Source organism: Vombatus ursinus, unplaced genomic scaffold (assembly GCF_900497805.2).
Source record: "Vombatus ursinus unplaced genomic scaffold, bare-nosed wombat genome assembly UNPS02014847.1, whole genome shotgun sequence".
In the NCBI taxonomy this organism is placed as follows: Eukaryota; Metazoa; Chordata; class Mammalia; order Diprotodontia; family Vombatidae; genus Vombatus; species Vombatus ursinus.
Genome location: NW_020954625.1, coordinates 1,721,795 through 1,741,495, shown reverse-complemented (window position 1 = coordinate 1,741,495; position 19,701 = coordinate 1,721,795). Strand labels below are relative to the sequence as shown.

At 46.1% G+C, this 19,701-nt stretch overlaps 1 protein-coding gene across 1 annotated transcript in view; it reads left to right on the top strand.

Moving 5' to 3' along the window:
- The window catches only part of ETFA (electron transfer flavoprotein subunit alpha), an 85,787-nt gene that overhangs the window by 61,163 nt on the left and 4,923 nt on the right, over nt 1-19,701 (top strand). Inside the window, exons 10-11 of the mRNA XM_027840686.1 lie at nt 11,954-12,019; nt 17,541-17,621. Of these exons, the coding sequence (XP_027696487.1) occupies nt 11,954-12,019; nt 17,541-17,621 (147 nt within the window). The remainder of the gene's footprint in view (nt 1-11,953; nt 12,020-17,540; nt 17,622-19,701) is intronic.

Below are 19,701 nucleotides of genomic sequence, written 5' to 3'. Positions count from 1 at the left end.
TGAGGGCAGGTACCTCCATTTCTTCCATGTAGTAGTTCTTATGCCTGCCTGTAAATCCCATTTAGCAAGAGAGCTGAGTAATAAGTACATAGACTGATTTATCCAAAGGCTCTGGTTTAATCTGTCTTTACGTTAAAAGGGAACGAAATTCTCTCAGTCTCAGATTAAAATAAATAGGACATTATACTCTTCCACTCTTAACCTTTGATGGAAATGGCATTTATCTTATAATTTTGGTGGAGGAGTAATATAACCAGTGATAGTAGAAAGAATGCAGTTTTAATTTAAGGACGTGGGCAGGTTAAAGACAATTTGAATTTAAGGACGCTTGTTGAATCTTGGGTGGGGACACCGTGTCAGGAATGGACTGGCTTTCTTTTATTCTTTCCATAGGAAGGGGCTGGAATGATAGGCTTACACAGAATTGGGATCAGAAGAAGAAGGTGTGACTAGAGGGTTGGAGGAGGGCAGACACTGGGTAAGGGTCACTGCCCAAACCCTGGAGAAGATTGAACATACCTACATGGTTGCTGGGAGATAGTGCTTGTTAAGTTCTTTCCAAACCTTAAAACTCTGTAAATTTGAGTTATTGTTAGTAGTAGTAGTAGTTGTAGCAGCAGTAGTGGTAGTAGCAGCAATGGTGGCAGTGGCGATATTTAGGCAACCTGGAAGACTTGTGGAGTCAGGAAGACATGGCCCTGGGCGAGCCATGTCACATCTGTGTGCTAAGGTTCTTGCCCAGGACTTTCTGTGATCTCTAGACCAGGGACCATTGCACTGACCAGTTGTTTGACTGACTCAGTAACTTTTGAGTACTTGGTTGTCTTGGACTTTTTTTTTTTTTTTCTTTTGGGCAAAACTCATTCAGGGTTGTGTGTCTTCAGTATCATAGAATTAGCCAAGACTAGGCCTTGTACATCAAGGTGCCCTGTGTTGTTGATGATGGAGCTTACTCAGTCTGAGCAGCAGTTAGTGTCATGGGCCCATTTGGGTGGAGAAAGCTCTAGAAGTTGTCTGCTAACCAATGATGGTGCCTGTCATCAGTCTTCCTTCTTGCACTCTTGTTTGGAGTCATATGCTACCTTCCTTGAAAGCCAGGCCTTTGACCAGGTAGTTTCAGCCAGGTTTGGTTTTTTTATTTTTTGTTTTTTGTTTTTTAGTAAAATGCATCTACCTTTTACAAAACAACAAGTGGCCCTTTCAATGGAAATGGAGTTCAAAGGAATGATCATTCCTGGGCATGGGGTCTGGAATGCACGCACTCAGTCCCTGATGTTGGGGCTATCACAGAGGTGAGGCTTGGGGAGCCTACATTGGTGGCATTCCTCACTGACATGCCAGTAGTAAATACAGTAAATCTGCAGGGTGTGGCCTCATTCTGTCTTCCTGATGGGGAGCCCAGAGTTAATATATGTATTGAAACAATGAAGCATTTCCATTAGACCTGGGGAAGAAAAATGATTCCTGAAAAATGGAGTTTTTCCATGTAATCTTAACATTTTAACTTCTTGCTTTAAGGATTGTTAACAGAATTAAATGTGATGGAATAAAGTCCCAGCATCTTTGAGTTGGAAAAGGCCCCTCTGTGGTCATTTATTCCATCTTTTGCCTGAAGAGGAATCTCCTCTACAAAATCCCTCCTCCTTGAGCAACCAGTGGCCATCCAGCCTGCACTGGAAGCCTTCCAGTTCTAAGAAACCACCTCTCGAGGCAGCTCATCCGATTTTGGGGCAGCTCATTGTTAGAACGCTTTTCTTGATAGCAAACTTAAAGGTGTCTCTTTGCATCTCCACCTATTGCTCTTCTGCTCTGGGGGACCAAGCAGGTCAAGTCTAGGCCCAGTCCTATGAGATCAGTTCTTATGTCGTTGATGTTGGCCATCATGTCTCCCCGGAGCCTGCTTTTCTGCAGATTTTAGTAAACGTCTTGCTTCTTTCCCTCAGTTGTCCTAGGGGCATTTTTGTTGAGTCCCCTTTTCACAGTGGTTACATCTTCCAGACATGCTCCAACTTGTAAAATGTAGTGCCAACCAGAGCCAAATACAGTAGGCTTTGTGCTTCCATCAATGCAGCCTCAACTATTAAGAGCTTGAGTTTTAATTGCTCTTGGTTGCAGAGAAGGTCTGACATTAGCCTCATATTCTCTGTACTGTCTCTAGGATGGTGTACAGACTGGGCTTGCTCCCAGTGAGAGCCAGTGGGGCCATCCATCAGTCCTGTGAGGCAAGCAGAGCAGATACTATGATGACTGTTTTAACAGATGAACGCTCAGAGAGATTGCCCAAGGTCATACAGCTAGGAGGTCTCAGAGCCGTGGTTCAGACCTAGTTCTCCACATTCTAAACCCAGTACTCTTTCAACTAAACTGTACTCCTTTTTAACTTCTTTTAATTTGCCTGTCTCTGATGACTTGGGCTTCCCACTCCCGTTACTCAACTTCATCTACATTCTCTCTTATTTGGATTTTGGATTTTTTGTTCTGGGTTAGATGACTTCATGTCATTTCACTCTGACCCTTAATTTTATATCCATGTTCCTGATTTAAATGGGCTTATTATGTGTCTTTTGGTTCTGATCTTGCTGTATGCCTGGATTGGTTCCTTAGATCCATCTTGTCTGGCCTCATTCAACTCAGTTTCAGCTTAACAGACATTTACTAAGTTTGGTCTGTGTACAAGCCACTGTCTTCTGGTGTTTCCTTTTCTGCTTTGTTCTTGAAACAGAAGTCCGAAGCCTTTGAGGGAGTTCCAAAGCAGTGTGCAGACTGACTGGCACTGTCATGAACAGCCCCTTGTTGCTGCCCCTAACACATGCTGCCAGCTGGGAGACGGAGGGGATTCTGTCCTGGAATCTGGGGTCTGACTGCAAGGGAACTGGCTTAGCCCCTCCTTCACTTTCCAGATGAAAACTGGATGAGAATTCAGCCATATGGGTTGAGCAACTTGCCCAAGATCACTTGTAACAATTAGGATCATAGAATGTAAAGCTCAATTTAGAGATCACATAGTCCAGAGGACAGCCAGCTAAGGAAAATTTTTTTTTTACTCATTTAAATAGTTTTATTGTATTTTAAAATGCAAAAACTTGTTCTTATCTTATGGGCTGTACAGATATAGGCAGCTTGCTGAATTTGGCCTTCCAGATTCCTGTTCTAGCCTAGTCTCCTTTTATAGGAAAAAAAATGGTTAAGTCCTAGAGAGTTGAGATGATTTGCCTAAAGTAGGGGGTGGCAGAGGACATTTTGGCTTTGACCTGACCTTCTGACTGCAGTTCTGGTGCTTTTTCTGTTATCTCACTCTGACCAGTGGTATACCACCTTCAGAGGGATGCCAACCCTTGCCTCAGTCTGTAGCCCCTCATGTTGGTTCTTGTGATCTCCTTTAGAGGTTCTTTGTGTTGTCTTGGGACCTGATCATACATGGGCCAGTCTTTGACCCTCCAGGGTTGTCTAGACTGGCCTAGAAAAGGTCATTATTTCCTAGATTGAGAGCTGGAAGGCGCCTTTCCCATTCAGTTCCCTTATTTTACTAATGAAGAAACTGAATCCAGAGAGATAGGGGACTGACTGAAAATCAGAATACTAAGTGGTGGAGTTGGGATGCAAACTCTGGTCCTGTGATTCCAAAGCCCCTCTGCTCTCCATGCCCACCTTCACCTGAATCCTGCAGTTACAGAGAGTACTCTGTGTTGCTAGGCTCCTTCCACAAAAGAAGAAACCTGAAAGAAGCCACATTTGGCCAGTAGAGAAACTAATGTGACCTGAGTAGTAAGATGAAATATTTTCACAATATTAAGGTATGGCAGGCTTGCAGTAATTAGAAAATATAGTTGGGTTAATCTGTTTGACAGAGACACTCATTCATTTATTTGTTGTGATAAATTACAGCATTTAACTCCTAACCTGGCGTTTGTCCTGGGTATACATAACATGTTTCTGCAGTAACAGTTACTGTTTGAGGTCATGCCATTCTGTAAAATAGTAGGAGAACTCATTTTAAGTTCTGCTAAAATCCCATACTGGCTGTAATACTCTTCTGCCCATTATTTCTGAGCCTGTGGCCCAGGATCCTGAACTGTAATCATTTTTACTTTGTGAGTTGTGAAAGAAGCTTGGTTTTTCTTGTTTCTGGTTGAGCAGTGGGGGCATGATAGCGTAGAAAGAACATTGGGCTTGAAGTCAGAAGGCCCTGGCTAGGTGACTAGACAGGCTCCTTCATCTCTCTCCATCTCCATGGCTTCCTGTGTCAAGCTGCAGTTAGTAATCATGCTTGCACCCTTCCCTTCCTTGCTGACTGTCATATGCAATAGGAATATTCACTTTTTGGTTTGTGCATTGAATGCTTCTATTTTAATGACTTTAACGACTTACTCATCATGTAGACTGAAAAGCCGGAGGGTGCCGGCCTAGAGTTGTGACCTAATTTGTACAGTAAACTTAGGCCACTTTCAAACTCTTGTGTCTTATTTGCATGGTTACCCCTGTAATGATGTCACAACCTACATGGCATTAACTCTTTGTCCTAGAAGGAGGAATGTATGTTTAGAAACTTTTGTTTATAAAGAAATTCATCTGCATGTTCCTCTTTTTATAAGTTTTATAAAGCAAGCATTTTAACATATGACTTTTAAGAAGTTAATAGTAATAACTCCCTTTCTCTCTATCAAGGATTGTCACCTCCATTTAGAGCTTTGTCAAAATGAAACTTAGGAGAGGTAGACTATTTGTCAGTAGTCAGTCCGTAAACATTTATTAAACACCTACTGTGTGCCAGGCACTGTGCTAAGTCCTAGAGTTAGAAAGGCCAAAGATAGTCCCTGCTCTTAAGGATCTCAAGAGTCTAAGGGAAGAGACCACATGCAAAAAATTATGTACAAACTGCATCCAAGATAAATGGGAAATACTCCACAGAGTGAAGGTACTAGCCTTGAGGAGGGCCCAGGAGAGGAGGCTTCCCGTAGAAGGTGGGGTTTAAGGACATCCCAGGAAGCAGATATGGGACAGGATCCCAGGAGGTAGGGTGTGAAGCCACCTGATTCTGCCCAGCACATTGTACTCTTTCGGCATTCTAAAATTCATTTCTCCCAAGGTCTGCTCTTCACTGGTATCAGCAGCTCCTTTGACCAACTGGTCAGAATGAGCTCTGCTTTTTAACTGATAGGACACCAGTGATACAAGAGAGGACAGGGATTAGCTTGTTTGCCTCCTTTTAGTGTTTCATATGTCATTGGGAGAGGACAACAGGGGTACAGTGTTTTGAGGGTTTTGTTTGAAAGGGGAATCCCTTTTGCCCTCCTGTGCCTCTCAGGAAGATCAGTAATTTGTTTTATTTCTTTATGCTCGCTCTCCCAGAGATAAGGAGTCTGCTGGCCATCTCTCCTCTTAGGCTGCGCCTTTGGCTGACTTGCTAAACTCATGTTGCTGATGTTCCTTTTCTGTTCTCTGTCCCACTGAGGTTAAAACAATCTATAATTGATCGTCTTTTGAGCCAGCTATCAAAAAGCTCTGGACACATAGGACTTAACATCAGTCTATCTCTAGATCTGCTGTCAGACCTTGCTGTCACAATTAACCAGTGTGTGCTTACAATAAGGCTCTCTCTGTGGCGCCTGTGACCAAAGTGTCTTGGATCTAAGACAAACACATTAGGCTAAAAACAACAAGTCCAGGATGGGGGTGGCTAGAGTCTCTCCCAAGCTTCTTTCCTTAAATTCTTTGAATGTAAGAGGACTTCCTGCGGTTGCAGTTTCCAGATTTCCTTTGCCAAGGATTAAGAGGAAGCCTAAGGAGAAGTGACTCTCTTACTCCTCCCCCCAAAAAGCTTGCACAGCCCAGCTTTCCACTTGAGTCCCCCGCCACTGTCATTCTTCAGGTGAGTTTGGTTTGTGGAGGACTCAGTGAGGGTCCATCAAGTCCTGTTGATTTTTCTCTTTGACGGGGATGTTTATAGGCAATAAAACCAGAGAAACAATACTAAAAGTACATCATTGGCTATCGGGCAAGAATAGGAGAAGTCAGGTTGGGACCTTCACTCTTTTTTTAAATAATTAGTTAATTTATTTTTAGTTTTCAACATTCACTTCCATAAGATTTTGAGTTTTGAATTTTCTTCCCCATCCTCTCGTCTCCCCTCCTGCAAGACAGTGTGCAATCTGATATAGGCTCTATTTATACGTTCATATTAAACATTTTCACATTAGTCATGATGTAAACAAGACTTAGAACTAAGGGGAGTAACCACGAGAAAGAAGAAACAAAACAAAACAACAAAGGAAAAGGAGAGCGAATAGTCTGCTTCGATCTGCATTCAGACTCCACAGTTCTTTCTCTGGTTGTGGATAGCATTTTCCGTTGTCAGTCTTTTGGAGATGGCTTAGATCCTTGCATGGCTGAGAAGGGCTAAGTCTATCAACGTTAGTCATCGCACAGTGTGGCTGTTTCTGTGTACAGCCCTTCTCCTGGTTCTGCTCACTTCGCTCAGCATCAGTCCATACAAGTCTTTCCAGGTTTTTCAGAAGTCCACCTGCTCATCATTTCTTATAACACAACACTATAACATTCATATACCACAGCTTGCTCAGCCATTCCCCAGTCGATGCACATCCTCTCAGTTTCCAATTCTTTGCCTCCACAAAAAGAGCTGCTGTAAATATTTTTGTCCATGTGGGTCCTTTTCCCATTTGTATGATTTCTGGGATAGAGCCTTTCGCTCTTAGAGAAGGCAGAGATGTTGGTTAGAGCCACCTTTGCCCAAAGGCCTTTCCACCAATCTATAGAAGGTTTTAAGAGAAGAAACCTGATTCTCAGGACTGCATTTTCATAGTCCCTTTGACAACTTTCTTGTGGAGAGAATCTAGACTCTGCTGTCAACTGATCATGCTGAGTGATTCCCCGAGTGGACTAGGCTCAGGCGGGATGGGCAGCTGTCCCCAGAGCCTTTCCTATCCTGCTTTGGTCCTGCTCTTCTTCGCCTAGGCTTAGCTCCCCTCCCCTCCCCTCCCCCACACCCTTCCCTCTTCTTCCTTATCCCTACTAAGACCCCCCAGGATGCCCTCTTCCTCCTGATTGTTTCCTTTAATCCCACCTTCTTTTGAAGCCTTAATTGCCGTTCTCCACTCCAGCATTGTCTCTCATTTTCTCCAAATGGTCTCACTTTGTGTCTGACTGATTTAGGATGTAAGCTCCTCAGGGCAGGGATTGTCTGGTTAGGTTTGTGAAGCTGTGTCTAAAGTGCTCCATAAATTAGCATTTGTAGAGTGCTCTGTAAATGCTAATTATTATTATTGAATAACAAAAATGCTTTTTGAACCATAAGCAAATCATCCCTGAGTTGGTAGCTAATTGCCTCTGTGTTTGAAAGACCCGACCACTCTCTTCCTTTCCCTTGAAAGCCTGTGGGGGTTCAGTACAAAGCCCAGAATCTGCTGTTTCAGGACTTATGGGGGGGTGGGGGTGGGGACAGGACAGGACAACTTAAACATTTGTGACGAATATCTTATTTTCAAATAGTAAACTAGAAATTGACACTTTGAGTCTTTCAGACCTGTTCAAGCAAAGGTCCAGAAGGGCTCAGATCTTTGTGGAGCACCTGACCTTGATTCGTTTATGTTGTCCAGAATTTCCATTTTTCTCTCTGTGGGTGTTTGCTATCAGAGTGAATTAGCATTTTTGGTTAGAGAAAAGGTATGGAGAGACTTTTAAAATATGTTGAATTTTAGGGTAAAAAACATATAACAATGATTCTCTTAGGCCATGCTTGATTTTTTTTTAATTGCTTTTAAAGACTAACTTTGACTGTGACTGGTGAGATTCCACATGTGTGTACGTGTATGAGTAGGAGACACGGCCCCCGTCTTCATACCTGTGCCTAGCTGCCCCTCAAACCTAGCATTTTCTTGCCTCTCATCTCTGCCTTAGTTTCCCTGACTTCAGACTGAGTTGAAATCCCACCTCAGGCCTATCCCAGATCCCTCTGTTACTGCTTTCCCCTCTCAGATTGCCTCCTATCTAGTTTGCATATGTTTTGTATTGACCTGGTTATTTGCATATTGTCTCCCCATTAGACTGAGCTCCAGGAGAGCAAGCACACTGCTTGGCACACCCTAGGTGCTTAATAAATGCTTGGTGACTTGACTGTGTGGGGTCTGCCTTCACTGAGGCGGATCACCCACTATCTGTCTATACCTTAGTAGATGGTCTCTAATAATTGCCATGAGCCCTTGAGAAAATGGATCAGGCTTTGAGGAATGCAGTCTGTGTCTGGACCTCTCTAGATAGCTTTGTAGTATTATATAGGACCCTCTTTTCACAGCCTGGAGAACGCAAAGTCCTCATGAGCAAATGTTTATTCTCTCTCTCTCCCTCTCCCTCCCCTTCCCCTCCCTCCCTCCCTCCCTCCCTCCTTCCCTCCTCTCCACTGTCCTCTGTACATAGTCTGCCAGCTATCTTGTTATGCACTAGAGATACAAAAAAAAAAAAAAAGCCCCTGCCCTCAGGGTTTTCACTTTGTAAAGAGAATGGGGACTACATGCAGACAACTATGTATGTATAAGATATTTACGGTGTAAATAGGACCTGGTCTCTGAGGCTGGCCCCCCCAGGGAGGGGGCTGGCAAAGGCCTAGTGCAGAAGTCAGAGTTTAGCTGAGTCCTGAAGCTGGAGGTGGTGAGGAGTGTGGTTAGGCAGGAGGGACAACCAGTGAGAAAGGTAGGAAGAGGTGGAGCTGGGAACATCTCCCAGGGCCAGGGGGTTTTGCTATGGATTCTAGAGGTGAATGACAAGAAATAAATCCCCTGCTGTCTAGGGAGAGACTACCTGGGCAGGTGTAGAAGCTTTGCAGAATAACTACTAAATAAAGATGAGGGGGCTGGTTAGGGCAGGGAGAGGGCTAATGATTGAGGGGAACAGGAAAGCTTCCTGTGGAAGGTGATGCTGACACCCCTTCCCCATTGCCTCGGTTTCAGAATGTGGGTCATACTGTTGTAGATCTAAAATGGGAAGGTCCCTCCGGGTCACCCAGTTTTGGGAAGAGACTGAGGCCCAAAGAGATCAGCGTGCTCAGGTAGTGTCAGAGGCAGGTTTTGACACCCCCCCCCCCCCCACCTCTAGAGCCAGGAGGGCACCCAAATATTTCTGGTTTTTTGCTACTATAAAAAAATGCTGCTGTGAATATTTTGGTGAAAATGAGAACTTTGTCTTCTGTCTTCTTGGGCGTATAGTGTGTAGCATGAGATAGATATAAGATACACAAGTGGTAGGTGTTTAAGCCGTTTTTTTTTTTAGCGTGATTTGAAATTGTTTTTCCCCGAATGATTGGATTAATTGACAGTTCCACCAGTCATGTATTAATCTGACACGGGTATGCTTCTGTCAGTCATTTGGGCACAATTGGTGGTTTACGATGGGTCTGCCTTGGTTTGAGCCACTGTAGGCTCATGAGTCTTGCACTTGACATACTCAAGGGAGGAGTGCACCCAGAGGCCAGGAGCTGGCCTACCTTTCCCCATTTTCTCCTGGGTATTTCCCATCCCCCAACATGCTGTCTCTTTTTGAGACCTTTAGGCAGCAGTAGCTGTTACTGATCTTGGAGTGATTTGGAGGCATAACCTGACATAGGGAATTCCCTTCAGGAGAATTAATTGTGTCCTGGAACCACTTGAGCTTGGGTAGGGAAGCTGAAGAACTCCCTGGAATCATTGGCTTTCCAAAGATCAGACTCAGTGATGTGCCCATGGTGCATTGGAGAGAATGATAAAATGTCATCAGGAGAGATCTTTTAGACTCCCGTTAGGTATGGAGATGGAGGCCCACAGAATAGCAGAGACTCCCTCCAATCCCCAGATATCGAGGTGCTGCGAGAAAGATCCAGCGTTAAAGCTTCCTGCTCTCACCCTCTGTCTTGGTCTCTCTGGGCAAAGTGCAAAGCACGCTGCCAGGGGAGAACTGCCCACCTGTGTGTCATGGTAATGGAAGTTTCTCAGTCTTTAACTTCTAATAAAACCATGTACTTTGGAGCCGCCTCGCAGGGCCCTTGTGTGTTATTCATGCTGTGGCAGAGATGTCACTGTCAGCTGTGAGAGGATTTTGTTATTTATTTGTTAGTTGGAGCAGTTTGGTCATGTGTTCAATGCACCTTCTCCTCTCCTCACCCAAGTCAAGGCTTGTTGGCACAGTTGAAAAGTGGTTATAACGTTGGAGTTTAAAATGTGACATTGTTAGGCGTAAGGAAAAAGCACTTCTCTCCACTAAGTACTTATTAAAAGAAATAATGTGTTTTCTGTGAAGCTACTATTTTAGTCTTTATATATAGCTGCTTTTAAAATCCAGATAGAAGATAAGGATCAGCTCTGACATGTCAGGCAGTCTTGACTTTCCTCTTTTTATCATTAGTAACACATTTGTTGAAGCCATTGTGCTGAGGACACAGAGCAGATGGAAGATGGTCCCTTCCTGAAAGAGGCTCACAGTCTTCCTAGGCAGGCAGGACCCATGTGGAAAATGAACTCATAATACAAGGCACCATTTATTGAATGCCCAGGGAAGGGTAGGGAGAGGATTCGAGCCTGGGCCTGTGGTTTCACCGGTATAGGGAACTCCCAGGGAAGGAGACACCTTCCACCAGTGGAGGTTGGCACTTTCTCTGCCACTTTTAGTCTTGGAAAGTTGCCTAGGGCATTGGGAGTTTTGGTGATTGGCACAGTCACATAGCTGGTGTTCATCAGAGCCTAGATTTGGACCCAGGTCTTCCTGGGCTTTGAGGACAGTTCTTCCTGATGCCACACTGTCCGCTGTTTGTCTTGGTGAGGAGCCCAGATGCATAGGCCATGGGTCCTTGAGCCAGGACACCTGGGGAAAAAGGCTCAGAGGGAAGAAGGCATTGATATAAGTAGTGCTTATCCCATCCGTCCTTTTCTGTCCAAGCAACGTGTTGTAACACATGATTTTAACATCTGGCTGTGGTAACTCTAACTCCACTGAAATCTTCCAGTGCCTTCTCCTGGTTCACAGGGGACTCAAGCCAGGTGAACAGCAGTGCTGTTGGTGTGAGAAAGCTTTGAGGACAGATGACAGGCTTACTTGGTTCACAACATTTTCTGGAAACTAGTTATTGAGACATGGAAGATGCCATGTGGAGCAGAGCCTCATTACCTCACACCTGGACTACTATAATAACTGCTGGGGGTGGGGGCATCTGCCTGCCTCGGGTCTCCCCACTCCAGTCCATCTTCCATTCAGCCACCAAAGGGATTTTCCTGAAGTGCAGACCTGGTCATGTTGACACCCTCCCCACTCAATAAACTCCAGTGGCTCACTGTTGCCTCCAGGCACAAATGCAAAATGCTCTGTTTGGCATTCAGAGCCCTTCATATCCTGGCCCCCTCCTGCCTTTTCAGTCTTCTTACACCATACTTCTCAACACATACTTTTCAGTCTAGGGACAGCAGCCTCCTGGCTATTCCACAAATAAGACATTCCATCTTTTGGCTCTGGCCATTCTCTCTGGCTGTCTTCCATGCCTGGAATGTTCTCCCTTCTCGCCTCCACCTGCTGACTTTCCTGGCTTCCTTTAACTCCCTACTAAAATCCCGCCTACAAGAAAGCCTTCTGCAATCCTTTTGAATCTGAATGCCTTCCCTCTCTTAATTATTTCCTGTAAATAGCTTGTTTGTACATACTTGTTTTCATGTTGTTTCTCTCATTAGATTGTAAACTCTTTGAGGGCAGAAACTAGTTTTTTTAAAAAAATTTTTTGGCCTCTTTTTGTATTCCCAGCACTTAGTATGGTTTCTGACACATAGTAGGTGCCTAATAAATCCATATGAACTGACTGCCTACTGTGGCAGTAATGTGCATCTTTTGATGTATTACACAAAGTGATGGCAATAGTGAGGTCTGGGCTTTTGAAAATGTTCCTTTGTGTCAGTGTCTATTAATGATGTCACCATTTTGGTTACAGGAACTGTATATCGCTGTGGGGATATCTGGAGCCATCCAACATTTAGCAGGAATGAAGGACAGCAAGGTAAGTCGTGGGGTGTCCCCGCTGCTGTTAATTGGGTCCTTATTGATGTATTTCTCTGTTGCTTGCTTAAGTAGTTAATGTCTGAGGCTCGTTGCCTTGAAATGCATCATGGAGCAGTAGGAAGAACCCTGGCCTCATTGGCTGTCAGCTTACCATGTGACCATGACAGTGTAAAATGAAGCTGCAGCCCTGAATTCTATGACTTTAGGACCCTACTTTATGCCTTCTGCATGATGGACGGGGGTTTGAGTCCATTCTGATGGCATGGATTAAATGCCAACTCCTTGCTGATCCCTGGGTTGGGCAGAGAGGAGCTCCTGCCTTCAGGGGGCTTAAAGGGAGTGAACACATCCTTTTGATGATGGTGGTTGGCTTGTACACAGCTCTTTAAAATTTGCATGACACTCTCTGTAAATTCTGTAAGCTTTATAACAGCCCTGGGATGTGAGGTAGTCTTGGGAGGTATTATTATTCTCATTTTAAGATAAAGATGGTGTGACTCGGTGGTTTTAAGGGTTGTGTTGTGTGGCTAGTAAAAGGTCTTTCTGACTCCCAAGTCAGACCCTTCCTTCTCCCTCCCTTAGACCCTCCTGCAAAGGCCCATTTTGAGCAGCAAACTGTAGGCCATGGTCACACTGATTGTCAAGTGACACCTAATCCTTAGGTAAACTCCAGAAATGACTGGAAAGAAAAAACTTGCTTTCAATTTGCTGATTAGATCGCATTTGGGCTAGTGGAGGGAGTGGATGGCTGTTGAGTGCAGGGATGCCATATATTTCAGAATATGACACGTTAGTTCATGCATAATAAGGTGTAATTTGAATTATGAACTTAGTCTTTCATAGAGTCAGTGATGCCTGACACTTGTGCATTTATCTGCTCCCATGGGAGCTTGATAGAAAATGTCATCAAACTTTAAAAGGTTTAATGTCTGCCTAGTGGAAGTGCATCTAGGCCCCTGTTTAAACCACTCAACAGATCAGCGCAAGGACCCGTCAGGCAGGTTTCTGGACTGAGCCACGAAAACAGGGATGCCGAGAGGGAATGTGTGACTGGGGAAAATGTGAAATATTATTTTCAAGACCTATTTGGGTGTGTCCAGAGCCTTCTCCTACGTGGCAGATCCTGGTGCTAGTCCCTGCCCACCTTCAGGGATGATGTTGACAGTAGAAGCGTTGCCGCATCAAAGACTTGGGACCAGAGTAGCGTCAAGGTCACCATATGCGAGGGAAGCCTGGTCCAGGACTTAGCTCCGAGAGGCTCTGTGGTGAGTCAGCATGGGTGCCCACAGGGACTGAGCAGGACAGCTGGATGGCTCTGGGCAGATCGCCTCTTGGTGCTCAGTCTCCACATCTGTAGGAGGGAAAGGAGTACTTAAATACCTACCTCACAGTGTTATTGTGCAGAAAGTTTATTTATAGAGGGCTTGCTGTGTGCTTGGTGCTGTGCTGAGCACTTTACACATTTTTATCTCATTTGATCCTCGCGACAACCCTGGGAGGTAGGTGCTGTTGTCATATCCATTATATAGCTGAGGAAACTGAGGCAGGCGGAGGGCTTGCCCAGGGCCACACAGCTAGTGAGTGTCTGAGCTTGAGTCTTCCTGATTCCAGGCCCAGCACTCTTTCCCACTGCGCCTCCACTCCTGTTGGTACTCCTGCCATCGGTGCTGTGGCAGCTGATTCAAATTAGTCTTAATTTGTGCCCCCTCACATTGAATCATTTTCATCCTCTCAGTGAAATATAGCTCATTTTCTCCATTGACCCATCGAACCCAGAGCTGCCAGCAGGTAGAAGAGATGACTGACTTACTGATTTGTAACTAACACATCGGGAGGGATAAGAGCGTGAGGATTCCAACAGACCTGCCTGGCGAGGAAGGGGGAATGGCACGGTCCATCCACTGAGAAGCCAGGGGGATTGAGGGCCACTGGTGGCCTTAACTTCAATTCAAGCAGGAGTTGGAAAGTTCGAGACATTTTAATGGACTTCAGGTTCAAGGTGCCCCGAGGGGTGAGGTCACACTGTCCTCCATCTCGATGGCTTGGACAGCGCACCTCCATCCCTATTGACCAAGGCCTGAGGAGGGGCTGGGGGTGCTGGATCAGAGCTCCTCAGGGTCCAAAGCTCCCACCCCAGGCCTCTCCCCTCCAGGATCTTGCCAAGGACAGGAGCCTTGGATTCCAGGCCTCTTCCTGTCAAGACGATGTCTGCCTTTGTCTTCGTTCATCAGTCAGTCACCAAACATTTATGAAGCATCTGCTGTGTACCAGAGATTGTGCATGGCACTGGGAATACAGATCCAAAGAATGAAACAATTCCCTGCTGATCTAGGAAGGCCAGTGGCAAGCACATGTGGACAGAACGAAAAAGGCTCAATGCATGAAGACGAGGTGGCTGGGGGTGGGAGAAAGCTTTACGGGGGGTGCTGCTTAAGAGGGCTTCTGCAGGCAGAGCTGAGCAAGGCAGGCCCTCTAGGTCGGGTTGGCTGCATCACCAAGGGCAGGAGAGGGAGGCGGAAAGGGAAGTTGGAGCCAGGCTCCACAGAGGGCCTTCTCTTGGTCCTTAAGGTGATAGGGAGTCATTGAAGTCTCTTAGTGAGGGCAGTGACAGGATCTGCTCTGGCCTTTGGTGGGGAGGTGAGGGTAGCCTGGAATGGAGAGAGAGGAGACAAGGAGACCCAGCCAGAGGCTGTAACTAGAGATGGAATTGGTGCAGTGGGGGGATGAGAGGAAGATGCCCTCCAGGTTTCCTACCTGAGGAACCAAGTCTGGGGAGAGAAAATAAGTCCTGGGTGGCTGAGTGGCATCATCCTAGTTGTTTGGGGCGCATGCTCCTTCCATCTCAACTCGGGCGCAGCCTGCATCCTAGGCCAGGCTATGGCGGAGGGAGGCTCCTTGATGCCCCTCCGGGCCCTTCTCTAGGACGTGCCTTTCAGCTTCTTCCTGCAGGTTTCACTGCCGCACTAGGCCCCCTCTCCTCCTTCATTCCAGTCTTAATCAAAAGTGGGTTCTGATCTGCTGCCTGTCCTTCCCTGTAGTGAGCCAGCCCAGCCCTTGGACCCTCCGCCCTCCTTTGTTAGATCCCCTTCCCAGTCACTCGGTACCCTTCCCCTCCCCACTCCCACCTCTGTAGCAGCCCCTCTCCCCTTCTCCATTATGAGTTTCCTTTTCCTTTCTCTCCCCTCACTCTGCCTCTTACCATCACCTCTCAGGCTTCCCTGAGGTAAATACTGGTGCTATTTCTATTTTACTGATACAAATACTGAGGCCTGCTGAAGTTTGAGTTTGACCACTGTCAGAAAACAAGGAGTTATGTTGGATGGGATTTTAATCGAGGTCTCCTCTGACTCCAGGTGAACATTCTGGGCCAAGCTGCCTTCCTCTTAAGCCCTTGAAGGACTGTCAGGTACGTGACTTCCCCTCGGTGGAAATTGCAGAGAGGTAGACATGTGGGCCTAATCATGAGAACTGTCCACAAGTGAGACCTTGACATGGTGTAGAGTGGGCTCCTCTGGGGGTCTGGTGCAGGCTGGACTGGATAACTTCACACGACTCTTTTGCTAAAAATGGCATGCTAGAGTGCTTGGCTCCAACTGGCTTCTGGTCTTTTCTGTGAAAACTTAGAATCCAGCTACAGGGCCTGTGATGACCAGATCTGAGAGGAGAAGAAAGAGAATGAGCTTGGAAAGGAGGGAGGCACTAATAAGGCTCAGAGATTCTGGGAAGTGTTTCTGAGGTGGTGCATCCGGGGCAGAGTGGCCAATCAGACCTGTTCCTGTGAGTGGTCAGCAGAAGGGGAGGCGCAGTGGCCCTCCTCTCTCTCCTGCGTGATGGGATGGTCAGGGCAGTTCTGTTTTTGTGATGTGGCTTCTGGTTTGTTTATACTCTTTACATTGATGGCTCAGTGGTCCCCACAGTGTGGGCACATTGCTGTTCTCTTGGGTTATTTTCTCTGCCTTTTCATAGAGTAGCCACCCCCAAGACCCTGATTCTCCCAGCATGCCATGGGTGCCATCGTGGGGCTCGGCGGCCCTACTGCAACCACTTGGTGGGCATCAGGTTCTTCCCATTTGCCTAATCAGAATGTGCTGCCCCCTCAGACTCTAAACTCTTCTTCCGTGTATGGTTATGACCCAGATTTTAATCCTGGAATTGCAAAAGGGAAAACAAAAAAGGATCCGTCACCTTGGGAAGTTTGTCTCTTGTCCTCAATTCATCTTCTGTTTGAATTTGTGCAGTTAAAATATGCGTCTTTGAAGAGAGGAAGAGGAGTCTTTCCTCGTTATTGTATATCATTTAACAGAGAACATTCTTTTTTGTAGTAGAACTAGTATGTGGCTCTGTGATGTCACCAGTGTGGCTGACTAGGCCCCCTCATTCTGTCAAGCTGTGGCCGCCGTCAGGCCGTTCAGGAAATCCCCCCTAGAGGACCCTCCCACCGTGCTGGAGTCTTCTGGCCTTGTGCCTCTTTGTAGACCCGGCACAGCACGCAGGCTGGGTCTCTTGGCTCACCTTGAGTCTTGCTACAAAGGCAGCATTTACGTTTTATTGTTCTTGTAAAGATAGTCTGTGTCCACTCATGGCAGATGCTGTTCGATAACAACCGATACATGGTATGATGTGTTTGGCAGAAACTGACTGAATGGGATGTGTCCTGCCCAGGACATTTAGTCTATTTGGCTTTGTAAAGTATAGCAAACCAGACCTTCAAGTTGTGTGCTCTATTTCAGATAAAGCTGTTGTTTATCATGAGAGTTGTGAATAGAGGCGGTTGTGGAGGGATGAAGAATAATAGTTTTATTCTTTAAAAATTATATTACTATTAATGAGTCCTCAGGTGTCTTAGTTATTTGGTATTTTAAGGATGAAATAATTGTGAAAAGAGAAAACAACTGAAAAGGCAACTAAAATAGAGAACGTAATGGAAACGAGGGTGTCTCTAGTGATGACTTGTACAGAAAAGGGGGCAAAGAAGGCATCACCAAGAACAGACATGCTTGGAAGGGGACGTGTCCCGATTATGTCGAGGACGGGCGGGAATCAGAGACCCCAAGTGCTGCAGGGTGACCCTGAGGTGGGAAGAAGCCCTAGGTTGGGGTGGTTGGTGAAGTAGACGCTGCTGCCTCCTCTCCTTCCTGGTACTGATCCAGCTAGTGCACACTGCGCCCATGTTCTTTCATCAAGCTGCTAGAATCCCACAGACAATAGTAATGGTGGATCCTATTTCATAAAAACTCTGGGAGGTGTGTACTAGAGCTCAGTGATTCTGCGAGAGCTGGAGAGACCTGTCCACGGTCAAGTTGTGAAATGTGGGAGATGAGATTTGAACCTCCTCTCTTCCTGCCTCTCTCCACCACTCCACGTTGCCTTTCACATAAAGATCCTGAAGTTTCTACAGGAATGCGATAACGAGAGTCACACAGGATGAGAGGGCATGAGCACTTCCCCTATTCTGCTTCTCCCCAGCCCTCACTGAGATAGAGAGGTAAATCTGGGCTTGTTCTTCTCTTGTTTTACAGACGATTGTGGCTATTAACAAGGATCCAGAGGCCCCAATTTTCCAAGTGGCAGACTTGGGAATCGTTGCAGATTTATTTAAGGTGAGTCAGCTTTCATGTGAAGAGGGTCATATCCATGGTCAGAACTTTGAGGCCATCAGGACCTCATGGAAGTTTTCAGGAGAAACTGAATTGCTTTTTCTGGAATGTTCTCATTTTTCCCTGGAAGAAGGACTCTAAGTTAAGCATTGGGGTAGTGTGCAGATACTTAATCTAATTTACTAAATTCCTGCAAGAAGATTATAGAATATTGCAGCTAGATAAGGCCATGGAGGTCATCTGATTCAGACCATGTCAGGTAGGGGGACCAGAAAGAGCAGAACCATCCTGAGCCACCCACCAGTTAGGGCAGAGCTCCAGTCTCCTCAACTTTCCCTTACACCATTCCTGTATTTTGAGACCACTGCTTCATGAGTGGTTAGCTCTTAGGTATGGTATAGTATTACCCGTCATCAGGCCAATGTGTGGTGTGAAGCTGAGTGCTTCAGAGATCATTGTACGGAAAAAACCAAAGCCCCAGAAGGGAAGTAGCCTTTTTGGGGTCACACAGTGACCTCATTCTCCATCTTGGTGGCCTTCCTCCAGACCCACTCTAGTTGAACAGCATCCTTCCTGGAATATGGTTCAGAGGATGCAGGCCTCTGGGCAGGGTGAATGGCTTTTCATTCTCTGCAGCCCCCTTTCCATCCATTTTCCACAAAGGGACCACCCATTGGACTGGTGACTGCCCCCTTTTGAGATGTTTACACATTGCTTCATTCCAGTTCTTCAGTCTCATGTGGTTTCATGGCCTCTGCATTGCCTGACTCTTGTGCCACTTGGCCAGCCCACCTCCAAGGATGCCACCTCTGCCCTGCTTCCACCTGTTGCGGCCAGACTGGATGGCTGCCTTCCGTGATTCGGCCTTCAGTGCCGATGGAAGAAGATGGTTAAAAAGCTGGGCCTTTGTTTCAGGGAGAAGCTTTGGGGTCATTAAAAACACTGTAACATTTTCCTAGGAAATCATCCAGGGCAGCCATATTTAGCATAAGACTAAATCTTGCCAAAAAATATGCAGTTCACTTTGTTCAGCCTTGGGATGTCTGCGTATTGGCCCAGAGCTGGTTGGTTTTGCTCTGTGAGTTGAGAAAAATGTTGCTCTCATTCCTTTGGCTTCTGGTCATGTCTCAGTGGGAAAGGAAGGCTGTTGAAAAAATGCTGGACCCTGTGAGTTTTTTCATACTTATTTACAAGGCTGACTTTTTTTTTTTGGTAAAGTGGAGTTGTGGGAGTAGAAGATTAGGAGACAGTTTGATTCATTCATTGAAAAATGAAATTAAATTAAACGTTTGTTGCTGCATTATGCTCTGTTAAATTATGTGGGCTGGCAGGGTGAGGGCCGGCAAGACGACTGGGATAGACGCTGTCCTGTAGTGGTCTTTGAGGGCCTGCTTTATCTGTGTGTATTTAATTCAGTTCAACCTGCTGTTAGGCAGCTCTGGCATTGTGCCAGGTGCTGAGATACAAAGACAAAATGAAAGTCTTTACCCTCTAGGAGCCTCCCTCCTCCTGGAGGGGAAACAGGTTGCCTCAAATAAGTAAAGACAGGTAACTTGAGGAAGGCTAGAGTGTCAGCAGCTGGCTATTGGGAGACCAGCCCTGAAAGCACATTTCTTGTCTACCTAGGGTGTGATGTTTGCACCATTTCCTGTATTTGGATTCTGCTTTAGCAGTGGTGAGAAGCCAAGGAGCTGAGAGCCATTCCTGGCTCTTCCCTTGCAAGCTCATGACCCCTCCTCCCCTCTCTGAGCTGCAGCTTCCTCATGTGTCCAGGGGGGCTGAGAGTGAGAAACCCCGGATGCAGATCCCACCATGGGCTCTCCCTCTGGGCCTTGGTACAGGGCCCTTGCCTTCTCTGGGCTTCATTGTCTTCATCTGGAAAACTGAGATGGTTAGACCAGATTGTCTCTAAGGCATTTTCCAATTCTTATATCCCATGACCCAAATTTCTGCCCCCGATTTGCTGTATGACCTTGGGGAGACCCTTCCCCTCTTCAGGACTCAGTTTCTCCTCAGTAGAATTAGGGAGTAGGACTAAATGATCTCTAAGGTCTTTTTCAGCTCTCCTACCTTCTCTTTCTGA